General features: G+C 46.9%; 1 protein-coding gene across 2 annotated transcripts in view; it reads left to right on the top strand.

Annotated features, from left to right (window-relative positions):
- HEATR6 (HEAT repeat containing 6) overlaps positions 1–10,756 on the top strand; it is a 71,135-nt gene extending 60,379 nt beyond the window's left edge. For both annotated transcript variants that reach the window (XM_081945392.1, XM_081945393.1), the window contains 4 exons: positions 392–516; positions 5,903–5,999; positions 7,157–7,361; positions 9,502–10,756. In XM_081945392.1, the coding sequence (XP_081801518.1) occupies positions 392–516; positions 5,903–5,999; positions 7,157–7,361; positions 9,502–10,055 (981 nt within the window). In that variant the 3' untranslated portion in view covers positions 10,056–10,756. The remainder of the gene's footprint in view (positions 1–391; positions 517–5,902; positions 6,000–7,156; positions 7,362–9,501) is intronic.
- The last annotated feature ends 5,526 nt before the right edge of the window (positions 10,757–16,282 follow it).

Here is a 16,282-nt window from a genome sequence, read left to right on the forward strand (position 1 = left end):
GCAAGAGGTGCTATTCAGCAGCTTCTGACCAGTTCTGGAGAACCAGTAGCATAAATTTTGAGTAGTTCGGAGAACCGGTAAATACCACCTCTGACTGGCCCCGCCCCCATCTATTCTCTGCCTCCCGAGTCCCAGCTGATTGGGAGGAGATTTTGCAATAACCTTCCTCTGCCACACCCACCAATCCATGCCACACCCACCAATCTATGCCACACTCACCGAGCCAGCTAATCGGGAGGGAATGGGGATTTTGCAGTATCCTTCCCCTTCCATGCCCACCAAGCCACGCCCACAGAGCCAGTAGTAAAAAATGTTGAATTCCACCACTGATGTAGCCGACTATGGGGGGAGAGGGGATAACAATCTATTAATGACCAATATCTGATCTTAGGATGTGATGTTTGTCGCTGACACAGCCAATGCAATTCTGAATTCGCTTGGTGATAATTCTCCAAATGTCCGTGCCAAAGCCGCTTGGTCTTTGGGGAATCTGACAGATACTCTAATCATCAACAAGTAGGTTGCTGGTTTAGGATTATTTCTTCTTTCCTTTCCTTTTTCCCCCCTTTAATGCTGAATACAAGTTCCCGGAACACAAATTCATTCCATTACTTTTCTACATCACAGTTAAGTCCTCGTTTACCAATTGCTTTGTTCAGCCGCTGTTCAAAGTTATGACAGTGCTAAAAGAAAGTAACTTTGCAACCAAGCCTCACATTTATGACTGTGGCAGTCTCTCAGTCACATGATGGCTTCCCAATTGGTGCGCATTGTCACTTGCAACAAGCAGAATGAATACTACGCAGTATGGAAGGTGGAAGTAAAATTGTGAGTCCCAGTCACACGATTTTGCACTTGCCGACTGAGTTGCCGGTCCAAATTTCAGTCAGTAAGCAAGGACTAGCTCTGCAATTCATAACAATCCTGGCTGGGCCACGAGGGAGGCCTCTCCCTCGTGGAAATGTGCCCGCCAGGCTACCGCACATTTCATCAGTCATGGGCACTAGGCAGGGGGGGGTGGGGTAGCGGTCATTGTGAGGGAAGGTCTTGAGCCGAGACAGACCACTGTGCCACAGATAACCGGTTGTGAGTCCCTGTGTGTGAAGTGGGGCCCAGGGAAGCAGTTGGGCTTGCTAACTGTATACCTGGCTCCTCGCTATGCATCAGCAGCCCTGCCCGAGCTCCTTGAGGTGATCGCCGAGATGGCAGTTGAAACGCCTAGACTATTGGTCATGGGTGACTTCAACCTGCCATCGGTAGGGGAGGCATCCGAAGTAGCTCGGGAGTTCATGGCTTCCATGACAGCCATGGACCTGACCCAAATAATTCAGGCCCCCACACATGAGGGAGGACACACACTGGATCTTATTTTTGTCTCTGGCCAATGGAGGAGTGATCTGGGAGTAGGGGATTTAGCTATCACCCCCCTGTCACGGTCTGATCACTCACTGCTCCGGCTCGACTTTCCAGCCGCTACTCCCCACCGCGGGGAGGCGGAACCAGAGTGCCCAAGATGGTTCTGCCCCAGGCGCCTGATGGAACCTGATAGGTTCCAGACGGAGCTCGGGCCATTTCCTGTAGCCCTGACCCACACCCGTTCGGAGGACCTAGTGGCTGCATGGAATAGTGCGGCCGCTGGGGCCTTGGACCGGGTGGCGCCTTTGCGGCCCCTCTTGCGGCAGCAAACCACCCAGGCTCCTTGGTTCACCGAGGAGCTGAGGGTGATGAAGCGCCACAAGAGACGCCTAGAGAGCAGATGGAGATCATCACGCTCTGAATCTGACCGAACTCAGGTAAGAGCCCATTTACAGACTTACCTTGTGGCGTTAAGAGTGGCCAAGTGTCAGTATTGTGCCACTCTTATTGCGTCCACAGATAACCGCCCTGCCGCCCTATTTGGGGTGGCCCGCTCCCTCCTCCAAGAGAGGCTGCGGGAAGCTCCTCTGCAGGGCAGAGCAGAGGAATTTGGGGAGTATCTGCAGGACAAAATCGCTCAGATTCGAAGCGAGTTGGTCCCTACTAGTGGTCTGGAAGGGACGTCAGAGGCAGGTCGTGAGGTCCCATTCTGGGAGGAGTTTGACTCTGTTACTTCCGACGATATGGACAGGCTGCGTAGGCGACTGCGAGCCACCACATGTTTATTGGACCCGTGTCCCTCCTGGCTTGTACTGGCATCCTGGGAGGTCACACGAGGCTGGCTCCAGGAGTTAGTCAACGCTTCCTTGAGTGAAGGGTTTCTGCCGGCCGCCCTGAAAGAGGCGGTGGTGAGGCCCCTCCTCAAGAAGCCTTCCCTGGACCCAGCTCTGTTAGCCAACTACCGTCCCGTCTCCAACCTTTGCTTTCTGTCGAAGGTTGTAGAGAGTGTGGTGGCACAACAGTTTCCGCGCCACTTGGAGGAAAGTGATTATCTGGACCCGCACCAGTCCGGTTTCCGGCCCGGCCACAGCACCGAGACGGCATTGGTCGCGTTGGTGGATGATCTCTGGAGGGCCAGAGATGGGGGTTGCTCCTCCATCCTGGTCCTATTAGATCTCTCGGCGGCTTTCGATACCATCGACCATGGTATACTATTGCATCGACTGGAGGGGTTGGGGGTGAGGGGCACCGTTTTGCGGTGGTTCTCCTCCTACCTCTCTGGCCGAGTGCAATTTGTATTGGCAGGGGGGCAGAGGTCAACCTCGAGGCCGCTCTCTTGTGGGGTGCCACAAGGGTCGGTCCTCTCGCCTCTCCTGTTTAATACATATATGAAGCCGCTGGCCGAGATCATTTGTGGGTTTGGGGTAGACTACCATCTGTACGCGGATGATACCCAGCTGTATATTTCTACCCCAAACCACCCCAACGATACTATCGAAGTGATGTCCCGGTGTCTGGAAGCCGTACGGATCTGGATGGGAAGTAACAGACTCAAGCTCAACCCGTCCAAGACTGAGTGGCTGTGGCTACCGGTGCCCCGGTTCAACCAGCTTACTCCATCACTGGCCATTGGGGGTGAATGTCTGGCCCCCGTGGATCGGGTGCGCAATTTGGGCGTCCTTCTGGATACCCGGCTATCCATGGATGACCATGTGACAGCCGTGGCCAGGGGGGCGTTCCACCAGGTTCGCCTGGTGCGCCAATTGCGTCCCCTATTGGACCGGAGCGCCCTTCGCACAGTCACTCATGCGCTTGTGACGTCCCGGCTAGACTACTGTAACGCTCTCTACATGGGGCTCCCCTTGAGATGCACCTGAAGGCTGCAGCTGGTTCAGAATGCGGCCGCGCGGGCAATCTCGGGAGTCTCTAGCTACTCCCACGTAACACCTCTCCTGCGCGGGCTACACTGGCTACCTGTGGCTTTTCGGGTGCGCTTCAAGGTGTTGACCATCATTTTTAAGGCGCTCCATGGCACAGGACCTAGTTATTTGCGGGATCATATCCTGCCCCATACATCCCTCCGGCCGATTCGCTCACACAGAGAGGGACTCCTCCGGGTGCCGTCCACTAGGCTGTGCCAGCGGGCGACGCCTAGGGGAAGGGCCTTCTCTGTGATGGGCCCGACCCTCTGGAATGACCTTCCCCCTGACATTAGAAAGACTACGGATCTCCGCTCCTTCCGTCAGAAACTTAAAACCCACCTATTCCAGCTAGCTGGCTTGGCCTAATTCCACCTATCCCACCTCAGCTCTATTTCTAAATTTTTAAGATTGATTTTAAGGTCTGTTTTTTTAATTTTTATAAATTGTACAGGGGTTGTTTAATTTGATTTTTACCTATGTGTATGATTGTTTGTATGTTTTAAATTTATTCCTGTACACCGCCCCGAGTCCCTCCGGGGAGAGGGGGTGGTCTAGAAATTTAATAAATTATTATTATTATTATTATTAATCCCACAGCTTCAAAAATGCAACTTAAATGAGTTTCAAAGGACTTGAAGATTTTTTTTAATCTGACAGTATTTAGTGCCTTTTAAATCCCTGTTAAGATAAATGAACTCTCTGAGGCCAATAGGCAGAAAGTTACTCTGTTCCCCACAAAATAAGACCTCCCCGAATAATAAGCCCAATCGGGCTTTTGAGCGCATGCGCTAAAATAAGTCCTCCCTGAAAATATTTAACCGCCTGACGGTCCCCACCATTTCCTCTAGTTGCATGCCACGCAAACAACATGAGGTGAGGAGGCGAGGCCGGAGGGGGAGAAAGGAAGGGGGGAACATGCCCCATGCACCCCACACCTAATAGCCACTCCCGTAACCCTAGCCACCGTGCCCCTTCCGTCACATTAATGACCGTCGCAAAAAGAGCAGCAGCCACAACGACGCGCAACAGAGCAGCAGCTTGAGGTGACCATGCTCAACGCCTGCACCTCAAAAATAATAAGACCTCCTCGAAAATAAGGCCAAGCGCTTATTTTTTTGGGGGGGGGATCAACGGAATATAAGATCCTGTCTTATTTTGGGGGAAAGACACTAGTACACCACGCCATCATGAAAAAGGTTCTATCTTGAATGAAGTGACAGCAATGTTTTGCAAACTTGACAACTTTAATTGATGTGGACTCCAATTCCCAGAATGCTGGCTGGGGACTTCTGGGAGTTGTAGTCCACATCTCTTCAAAGTTACCAAGTTCATAGAACACCAAGTATGGGGATGGTTGCCTCAGGTCTGTGCCGTTTAGATTGGTCCCCAAACCCCGGTTTGCAGACTGACACGGGTCCTTGGCCCAGTAGAGACCAGGCCTCGCAAGCAAGTGAAGCCCCATCTGTGCACGGCATCCAGGCAGCGTGCAAAACCGTGTCGTGTCTCTCTCCCCTCCCCACCCCCCCAAGTCTGTGCAAAAATCATCCTCCATGGAAGTGATTCCTAGTGCCCAAAAGCTTTGGGGTTGCTGGTCTAGACCCTAGGCCTATGTTTTGAGATTTGGTATTTGTCCAAATTGTCAAGAGATACCCTAATTTTGGAACGGCACCTTCATTTTTCAGCTTACTAACAGATTTCATTTGGCCACAATTGAAACGACTCTTGGGGGCTTACATAATGTTGGTGCTATTGAAAGAGAAACATACAGAAGTATCCTGAAGAAAGGGAATTTAACTCTGGGAAGCCATTTTCAAAAGAATACTACTGTATTTTTTGGAGGATAAGACGCATTTTTTGGAGGATAAGACGCACCTTTCCCCCCAAAAAAGAGGGTGAAAATCTGGGTGCGTCTTATACACTGAATACAGCATTTTTGGCCTCCCAACTCCCCCCCTTCACAAAAATTGATGTGCAGAGGGTTTGGGAGGTTTGCAAAGTGTTCCTGGGGGCTGGGGAGGGCAGAAATGAATGGAAAACGGGCTGTTTTTTGTTCATTTTTGCCCTCCCTAGCCCCCAGGAGCACTCTACAAGCCTCCTAAAGGCTATGCATGCCCTGCCTTTGGCAAAAAAATGGACTCTTTTTTTTTTGTGTGAAAAACACGCCGTTTTTTGCTCATTTTTCACAAGTGAGGTGTGCAGAGGGTTTGGGAGGCCTGCAGAATGCAAAAACTTTTTTAAAAAAAATTACCTCACTTACGTATAAGTGCGTCTTATACTCCGGTGCCTCTTATAGTCTGAAAAATATATCGAATTCACTTTTATGCTGAAAGGAAAGAATATAAAGTCTCAAAAAGCCCCTTTATTCTTCAGATGTAGAGATTGCCCACCTCATTCACAATGCCACATTTTTCAAATGTCTTCTCAGATATGAACATGTTATTTTGGGAAAAAACAACACCCTAATCTCTCCAAATCAAGTCCTCTTTAAAAATAATGAAAGATACAAAAGGAATAGATTGGAGGGGATGCTTCCAGATGGACTCCTGTGGATATTTAATGTGTCGGTATTTTTGATCCCGCTGGAGCTGCTTCTAATGTCTTTGTTTTTCTTTGGTGGGAAACAGGGAGCTAATGGGACAAAGCTTCCAGGATGACTTTTCAGACTTGTTACTCCTGAAAATGTTACGATCAGCAACCGAGGCATCAAAAGACAAGGATAAGGCAAGTGTCTCAAAATTTGCACATGTGTGCTTATAAATAGGCAGCCATGGAGGTGCAGCTGAAAGTCCAGTTTGGCAGGCCAAGTTTAGGTATGTAAAATTAGCAACATGGAAAATGTTTTCTGGAATATAATTATTAATGCCACTAATATTAAATGGAGCTTGCTCGGACGCTGAAATACACCATGCAAATTAGAGAGCGGAAGAAAGAGAGAGAGGAGACAGGAGAGAGGGAAGTAGAAAGGAGGGAAATAGGAGGAGAGAGGGAAGGTGTGGAAAGAGGGGAGAGGAGAGGGAGAGAGAGATGGGGGGGGGGAAGAATGGAGGTAGGGAGGAGGAGAGAGGGGGAGGAGAAAGGTTGAAGAAACAGACCATAATGTGGTGTATGGAAAGCAGAAGAGCAAATGAAAGTTGATGTGGCTTGATGGTAAGAGGAATTGATATAATATTGAATATTTAAAAAAAATGTTCGTTACGATGTAATGGTATACTTTGGATTATATGTATGTTAATAAATAAAAATTACAAAAAAATTACCCCCCCAAAAAATGGCAGGCAAAGTTTGTCAAGTTACAAGCGCATTCAGCGAACCGGTTGTTAAACTGGTTAGATCCCATTCCTGCTTCAGGGTATAAGAAAGGCAAGACAAAGACCTCAAAATGCTTCTCTAAATAAACCAAATCCAGTAGTCAAAAGTAGACACCTCCCTTTTTATGACCCTGTAATCCTTTAATTGAGGGTAGAGTTGAGGCAACTCAGCATTTACTGGCCGGATGCCCTTCCTGATACCTACGTGGAGTTTGCAGCAGATTTTTTTTTTTTTTTTTGCGCCCAGAAAGAGCTGCTGCTAGCTAGGATTGAACTCTCAACCTTCTGAGTGGGAGGCGAGTGTCTTTACCACTGGGCCGCCAGTCAAAATAAACATCATCCCAATTAATTTTTCACACCCTCTTAGTTTGTAAAAAAGAAGATGGATGTCTTGAAGGGTGGCGCCCTTGCGCTGAGGAAGACCCAGTCCATCCTACAGGCTCAGAGGCCCAAAAGGGCTGGAATACAGAGCAAGATGGATTCATGGCATCCTTCAGGACTTTAAGGCAGGAGCAGATCTACAGTAGCTTTTACAGTACAAGCAACGGACTTTTTCCATCTCTCTTTCAGGTCAAGAGCAATGCTGTCCGAGCCCTGGGAAACCTCCTTCATTTTCTCCAGCCGTCCCACATCGCCAATCCCAGATTCAGCCAACCCATCGAGGAATCCATCCAGGCTCTGACTTTGACGGTGCAGAGTGATGCCACGATGAAAGTGCGTTGGAATGCCTGCTACGCCCTTGGAAATGTCTTTAAAAACCCCGCCTTGCCTTTGGGTAAGTAAAGTGTTCTGGCCAAGGCTTCCCCCAAAAGCACGAAGCAGATTCCTGGTCCCGGCAAAACCCCTTTTATTAAACGAACGTGAATTCTTCTCATTCACATTCAGCAAAGGCCTGGCAAACAGTCTTTCAAAGGTGGATTTATGACCACAGACCTTATCTAGTTTGGAAAGCTGCCGTGTAAATATTTTCCAAACGAGGTGCTGTGCAAGGAAAGACTTGGCACAGAGTCTCTGAGATTCACGGACAGATCTTCACACTCCTGAAATGAACGGACGAATGAATTGTTTCCTGCAAAAGCCCACTCCCCTTTCGCTCCTCTTTTATTTCCTAAAGTCCACCTGCGACTTTACTCCCAAGTCTACCCTGATTTTTGAGTTGCCTTTTGGCAGCTCTGCCCATGTGCACACTGGGAACAGGCTCCAGCTGTTTCTCTCCCTCACTGCTGTGTAGCTCCGAAGGCAGCTGAAAACTGCCAGACTGACTCTGCTGCTGATGGGCCACAACATAAAAGCAACAGAGTGTTTTTAGGTAGAATGAGATAGGATGAGATGAGAAGGGAGGGGAGAGGAGCAAACGGGAGATGGGATGGGAGGGAAGGAGAGAAGAGAAATGCTTTATTTGGCCAAGTGTGATTAGACACACAAGGAATTTGTCTCCGGTGCAGAAGCTCTCAGTGTGCATGAAAAGCCACAGAATAATGATAATCCTCATAATAATATAGGTAGTCCTCGACTTACACAGCTCATTTAGTGACTGTTCGAAGTTACAACAGTGTTGTGGCCCAGCAGGATCCGGTTGAGCCGCTGATGGACTCGGATAGCGAGGAACCATATGAGTCTGCCCTGGACGATGTGGAGGACCCTGTGCAGGGTTCAGATTCAGAGCAGGCACCAGAGAGGCTGGTTGGCCACCAGGAGGCGCCTGAGGCATGGAGCAGTGGGGAGGATCAAAGGCAGTTTGTCCCTGGTGCTAGATTGAGAAGGGCTGAGAAACGGAAGCAGCAACTCCATAGGCAGACTCACAGAAGATGATTAAGCACAGGTGGCTGTGGATTGGCCCCTCCCAAGAGAGATTATAGGTGAGGCGTTGGGAGGGGACATTTGCAGGAAACGACCGTTTGAGTTAGTAGTTAAGAAAATCTATGTATTCTAGCCGTGTCTGCTCGTTTGGACTATCTGCGTTGCTTCATTTGAATTATCTGGGTTGCTCTATTGAACATGAGTTGTCTGGGCCCTCAGCCAAAGGATTCGTTATCTCAGTAATTAAACAGTGTATAAATTGAAATCCAGAAAGCACAAACAGATAATTGATGCAGCAGGATTCATTAACTTCTTTATATACATAAGAATAGATGAATAAATGTACAATACCAACAGGTGGTTCTTCCAAGTAAACCCAAGGCAGGAGAGTCACAGGCAAACACAAGCAGTTAGTTTCATTTCAGCAGACAAGCCCAGACAGACTGCTAGTTTACTTCTCAGAGCAGCAGACTGCTTTCTTAAGTCTCTGTTTCAATCCTCTGCACAGCCTCAGATCTGTTTAAGCTCTCATTGGCTGACTTAGTTGCTATGCCTATTCATTGGCTGATCTTGTTACCATGTCTCTCCCAGTCATGAATATTCTAACAATTTCCAGCTTTTTTCACCACTGTTGTTAAGGGACTGTAGTGGCCCTTAAACAAATGATGTGGCTGTTAAGCGAACCCATTCATTTGAATGGCCGTTTTTTGCTAGAAACTAACAAAATTATCACGAATCTGGTTGGAGGAGACATTTTAAAAGAAAGGAGCAATTAGAATAGAATAACAGTGTTGGAAGGGCCCTTGGAGATCTTCTAGTCCAACCCCCTGCTCAGGCAGGAAACCCTACACCACTTCAGACAAATGGTTATCCAACATCTTCTTAAAAACTTCCAGTGTTGGAGCATTCACAGCTTCTGGAAGAAAGTTGTTCTATTGATTAATTGTTCTAACTGTCAGGAAATTTTTCCTTAGTTCTAGGTTGCTTCTCTCCTTGATTAGTTTCCACCCATTGCTTCTTGTCCTGCCCTCAGGTGCTTTGGAGAATAGAATTGTTGGCTTCCTGATAAGCCTGGTATTTTATTTATTTATTTTAACCTATTTTGAATTATTTAGGAGAAGCCCCTTGGACCGGCAAGGCCTATGACGCCCTCACGTCGGCAGTCAAATCCTGCAAGAATTTTAAAGTCCGCATCAAATCAGCCGCAGCTCTCTCCGTGCCATCTGAGAGGAGGCATTATGGGACTCCCAAGCAGTTTTTCCAGATTTGGGAGGCGCTGGTGACCGCTTTGCGGCGCAGTGAGAATGCTGAAGACTTCTTGGAGTTCAAATACAGCGCCAGCCTCCGAATGCAGCTGTGCCACTCTCTGCTTCATCTGCTGAGCCTGGCCGAGGAGACTGACCTGCCGGACATCAGGAGGACCGTGATCGAGCAGGGAGAAATAATTCGGGTGTATATGTTGCAGTATATGAAATCAGGAGCTGACGGAGAGGAAGTTGGAATAGGAGAAACCATTCCTGAAAGGGAAAGAACCCTGAAAAGAGCCATTGAGCATGTGCGAAGAGTGGAGGAAGCCTCTGAAGGCTGCCCAGTGAAAAGGGGGACATTGGCTTACTTAGAAGACCTCTTGAAAACCCACAATTGTTCCTTAGAATTCACCAAAGCTTAAGCTGGCAAGAAGTCAAGCCAGGCCTGTGCTTATTACAAACACCCCCCAAAAGAAGATTAGAGAGAAAGACAACAAAGCAGAGGTGGTATTGAGCAGGTTCTGTGCAATTCTGGAGAATGGGGTAGCGGAAATTTTGAGTAGTTCGGAGAACCGGCAAATACCACTGACTGCCCCCTGCCCCCTATCTATTCTCTTCTTCCGAGTCCCAGCTGATCGGGAGGGAATGGGGATTTTGCATCAACCTTCCCCTGGAGTGGGGAGGGAATGGGGATTTTACAGTATCCTTCCACTGCCACGCCCACCATGCCATGCCATGCCCACCAAACCATGCCCACAGAACCGGTAGTAAAAGTTTTTGAATCCCACCATTGCAACGAAGGGATCCCAAGTAGTACTGGTTAGCCACTGTCCTGTAGAAGAATTAAAGAGCTCTTTTCGGTGGCTCCTTTCTCCCTTTTTTCCTTTTTAATTACAGGGACAGACTTCACAGAGCCTTTTTAAAATATATTTTAAACATTTGCCTTACCAACTGCCTCATTTCTGAATAATTCACACAAATAATGGGAGTAGCGAACAGCAGAAATTGGGCAAGGGTTTGCTACCTTATGAATATAAAATGAAAAAAAAACAGGAGTCCTGTACTAATTCTCTAAAAATATCACTTTATTCCAATGAAGAATAATAAATTATTCCGTTCTAAACATATTTCCTTTTGCCTTCCTTATTTATCTTTTTTTACTCTTTATTTATCTTTTCACCCTTGCTCTGAAGATTAGGAAAGGTGGTCTAAAGTGGTGGGGAGACGAGTTTCTTCTCTCCATTTGTCATGAATGCATCTTGGCTCAGTGGTGGTCAGTGGTTGAAACACACAAGGGAATATCGCTCCTGCCGCCTTGAATCCGGAAGCAGTTCCATAGGTGGAAGGCGTAGTCATTTTGGTGAGGTATCGACGTTTAGTACTGTAAGGAGCCCCAGACGGCTCCTGAGTGAAGGATTGGAACGTCTACCAGTTGGAACTGAGGTAACAGAATGTGAGGCAACTGGCAGTTGGAAACGAGTTCTTTTCAGGTGGGGAGGGGGAGTTGAATGTCTAACTCTGTAGCATCAGAGCATGTTAATATAAGGCAACGCAGTTGGAACAGAGTTCTTTTCAGATGGGGAGGGGGAGTAGAACTTAGCATCACAGCGTATTAATTACTGTATAAGAAATACTAATGATCTAAATGATCTAATGATCTAAAGCCAAGAAGAACATACCGTATTTTTCAGAGTATAAGACGGACCTTTTTTCCTCAAAAAAGAGCCTTAAAATCTGGGTGCATCTTATACATCGAGTACAGCATTTTTTGCTTCCTGAAGCCCTGCCCCCTTCACCAAAATGGCTGTGCATACCCTCATGGAGGCTTTCGGAGAGCTCCTGGGGGCTGGAGAGGGCAGAAATGAGCAAAAAATGGATCATTTTTGCCCCCCCCCCAGCCCCCAGCAGCATTCTATAAGCCTCCATAACGCTCTGCATGCAATTTCTTTTGACAAAAAACAGGCCCGTTTTTGCGAAGAAAATATTTTGGTGCGTCTTATACTCTGAAAAATAGGTAGTTGCCAAATTTCAAGTTTGTAGGTTTTACAGTTTTGGAGATTTCATAATGAGTGAGTGGTACTTGGCTTTTATTATCTAAAATGTACAGGTAACCCTCGACTTACAACAATTCATTTAGTGACCGTTCAAAGTTACAATGGCACTGAAAAAAGTGACTCAGGACCATTTTTCACACTTACGGCCTTTCCAGCATCCCTGTGATCATGTGATCAAAATTCAGATGCTTGGCAACTGGTTCATACTTATGACCATTGCTGTGTCTCAAGGTCCTGCGTTCCCCTTTTGCGACCTTCTAACCAACAAAGTCAACGGGTCACTAACTTATCAACGGCAGTGGTTCACTTAACAACTGTGGCAAGAAAGGTTGTTAAACGGGGCAAGGCTCACTTTAACCAATGTCTCGCTTGACAACAGAAATTGTGGTCTCAGTTGTGGTTGTAAGTCAAGGACCACTTGTATCCATTTTATGCCAGAGCAATTTTTAAAAACATATCCTTCAGGTGTAAGCTCCGTTTTTGTAGTGGACTGCCAGCTTTCAAGGGGAGGCATCATCAGTCCAAAGATATTTCACGAGAAGAGTCCTCCATTCCTCTGCTCACAATAGAATCCCTTATGTCACCAGGCTCAAAATTCTGGGCTTGGACAATCTGGAACTGCCCTGCCTGCGGTCGGACCTAAGCCCAGTACACAAAATTGCCTGCTACAACGTCCTACTTGTCAATGACCACTTTTAGCTTCAACCTCAATAATACACGGGCAAACAATAGATGCAAACTCAAGGTAAATCGCTCCAAACTCGATTGCAGAAAATACGACTTCAGCAACAGAGTGGTCGACGCCTGGAATGCTCTACCTGACTCCGTTGTTACATCCTCAACTCCCCCCACAGCTTCAACCTTCAACCATCTACCGTGGACCTCACCCCATTCCTAAAAGATCTGTAAAGGGGGCGTGCATAAGCGCACCAGCGTGCCTACCGTCCCTGTCCTGCTGTCCCCATTTATTTGTACTAATTTCCTTTGTTCATGTCCATGTTTATACTTATACCTGCTATCCTGTGCATGTTTGAAAAGCAAATAAATAAATAAATAAAAATTGTTTTGGGGTGAGGGTTGTGTTAACAACCTTTAAGTGTGCAGGTGGCAGGTTTTATGGGGATTCTTGATTCCTTGTTCTGTTTGCAAGCCAACCGTTTCACATCCTTCCCCGGGATTGTTTCAAGGTGAGAGCACTTTCCTTATCAGCTGGAGGTATGATTTATTACAGGCCAGAAAAGTGACAGGCCTTTCCAAGATGTCTGTGGTCTTTTTGAAAGGTAAGTAAAAACTTTCAGGTAGGGGTGTGTGTGTGTGTGTGTTTTCTCCATTGACAGAATGACTTTGGATAGTGAAATGGGTGGGAATGTAAATTTAATTAATAAAGAAAAATAGTAGAAGGGCCATCTATCTGACAATATATATATATAAGAGTAAGGTTCTACATTTAGGCAAGAAAAATGAAATGCACAGGTACAGTATAGGTGGTACCTTGCTCAACAGTAGTAACTGTGAGAGGGATCTTGGAGTCCTAGTGGACAACCATTTAAATAGGAGCCAGCCGTGTGCAGCAGCTGCCAAAAAAGCCAACACAGTTCTAGGCTCCATAAACAGAGGGATAGAATCAAGATCACATGAAGTGTTAATACCACTTTATAAGGCCTTGGTAAGGGCACACTTGGAATACTGCATTCAGTTTTGGTCGCCACGATGTAGAAAAGATGTGGAGACTCTAGAAAGAGTGCAGAGAAGAGCAACAAAGAGGATTAGGGGACTGGAGACTAAAACATGAAGAATGGTTGCAGGAACTGGGTATGTTTAGCTTAAGAGAAAGAAGGACTAGGGGAGACATGATAGCAGTCTTCCAATATCTCAGGGGTTGCCACAAAGAAGAAGAAGTCAAGCTATACTCCAAGGCACCTGAGGGTAGAACAAGAAGCAATGGGTGGAAACTAATCAAGGGGAGAAGCAACTTAGAAATGAGGAGAAATTTCCTGACAGTGAGAACAATTAATCAGTGGAACAGAAGTTGCCTCCAGAAGTTGTGAATGCTCCAACACTGGAAGTCTTTAAGAAGATGTTGGATAGCCATTTGTCTGAAACAGTATAGGGTTTCCTGCCTAGGCAGGGGGTTGGACTAGAAGACCTCCAAGGTCCCTTCCAACTCTGCTATTGTATTGTATTATTATTGTATATTTTAAATTATTACAGTCAAAAGACTAGAGACCAGAACAAATTAAAAAAAAAACACAAGGAATAGCCAGTTTAAAATGTTAGAATAAAATAATAAATAACAGATAAAATTATATTAAAATGTGGCATCCAGTCGGTCAGTTACGCAGGGCCTAACTGCACCCGGGGCGGGTTCCGGCTGCCGCTACTGCCGGTTCGCTCAGGGACGCGCTTTGCTTGCTTTGTGTGCTTGATGTGCGCTCCACACACTTGCAGTGTGAAAAAAAATCGCTTCTGCCCATGTGCAGAAAACAAGATGGCGGCTCCTATGGCGCCACTGATAGAACCAGTTCAGGGACATGGCAGGCCGAGTTACTTCCTACTCGGCCAAACTGGACCGAACCGGTAGGAACCTGCCTCTGAACTGCACTATAACATCCATCCATAAACTGTGAGGCCCGTAGTCATTAAATACCGAAATGCAAAGGACTAGTCATGCAAAACGGGCATACCGGAGTCTGCCCAGAGCACCGGATACCGTTCCGGTACGGTCCACCAGAGGGCCCGCCCGCCTGCCGAGCTCCTTACCTGTCTTTTAAGGCTTCTGTGCTTCCACGCACACACATGGTGCATACAGTGCCTGCGCGACGCTCCTTGGAGCAGCTGGAGTGTTGCAGAGGTGCTAAGACACCACTGGGCCGGTTCCAACCATAACCCACCAGTGAATAACATGCTTTGGTTCTCTGAGCGCTGGATGATGGGGAATGAAAGGATTTATATTCCTTGCAGACAGAATATAAATCCTTCCATTCCCCACTATCCTGTCAGAGCTGAAGAAGCTTCTGGGATGAGAAGTGAAAGGTCTTCAAAAGAAAAAAACCCAAGAAAGTCCAGTGGCCTCCTGAAAAAAAAGCACCTTCCTCAACTTACAAAAATTCCTTTGGTGACCATCCAAAGTTATAATGGCACTGACAGAAGTGACTTATGACCATTGGTAGGTTCTGACCGGTACACCCGGTATGGGCGTACTGGTGGCAGCTGGGAGCAGCGGCCACCGTACCGGAACAATGCTTTGGAGGACCCACCCTCGTTCCTTACCTCTATTTGAGCTAACCGGGGCATTTGTGCATGTGCACGCAGCGTATGGCATCTGTGCGGCCTCCGCCAAACAGCTGGATTGTTGCAGGGTGATGGGTGTGCATGCATGTGCAGCGTGCATGCCCGTGGTTGACGCCCAGCCCCGTCGCAGTGTACCGGTTGTGACAGGATCCGGAACCCACCGCTGCTTATGACCGTTGCAGAAGCACTGTGGTCCCATGATCGAAATTTGGATGCTTGGCAAGTGGCTCATATTTATGACGGTTGCAGTGTCCCGGGGTCATAGGATCACCTTTTGCGACCTTCTAACAAGGGGAGCGATCCTGATTCTGTACCTCTCACCTTCCAACCCCCGAGCAATCAAATGTCCAAGGTCCAGGTGGCAGCTTCAAGTTATACAACCCGAGGCTGCCACACAATCTCGCTAAGTCAACACATCGTTTTCCTCTCTAGAAAAAAACGTGGATTGTTTCCTTGACTCTGGTGCATTTCTGGGTTGCGCTGCAGGCGCCAAAACCTGCAGCTTTTTGGAAAAAGTGAAGAGTTCGTGATCTCAAAAGTTGGCCTAAGCTTTGAATTGCATCTCCAAATTGTCTTTAAAAGCCCTGGCTTGATTGTGTATCAGGGGTCAACAGCACGTTGCCTGCAGATATTAGGGTCTTCTTTGGAGTCTGTTAGGCTCCTTGTCCTACCTGCATTACATTCTTTTAAAAAAAAAATTGTTAAATTAAAACTAAACAAATGGAACACCCAAAACAAAGCATCTCCTTAATAAAAGTGCTTTGTGCCCATATATCAATGCTATGAACTATTCTTATAAAATAAACATTGTTGATCACTGCAAATTACTGCTTTGTTTTGTTTTAATATGTAAAGCAATTTGTCCAAAGATTCTACAGATGTGTTGGAAGGAGTTGGAAGGGATCTTGTAGATCATCTAGTCCAACCCCCTGCCCAAGCAGGAGACCCTACACCACTTCTGACAAATGGCAGTCCAGTCTCTTCTTGAAAGCCTACAGTGATGAAGCTCCCACAACTTCCAAAGGCAACTTCTGTTCCATTGGTTGATTGTTCTCACTGTCTGAAAATTTCTTCTTATTTCAAGGTTGAATCTCTCCTTGATCAGTTTCCATCCGTTATTTCTTGTCTGGTGCCTTGGAAAATAGCTTGACCCCTTCCTCTCTGTGGTAGCCTCTCAAATATTGGAAGACTGCTATCCTGGTCCTTCTCTTCACTAGACTAGCCATGCCCAGTTCCTGCAATCATTCATTGTATGTTTTAGTCTCCTGTCCCCTAATCATTCTGGTTGTTCTTCTCTGCACTTT

This window comes from Natrix helvetica (assembly GCF_964273705.1).
Source record: "Natrix helvetica genome assembly, chromosome: 2".
In the NCBI taxonomy this organism is placed as follows: Eukaryota; Metazoa; Chordata; class Lepidosauria; order Squamata; family Natricidae; genus Natrix; species Natrix helvetica.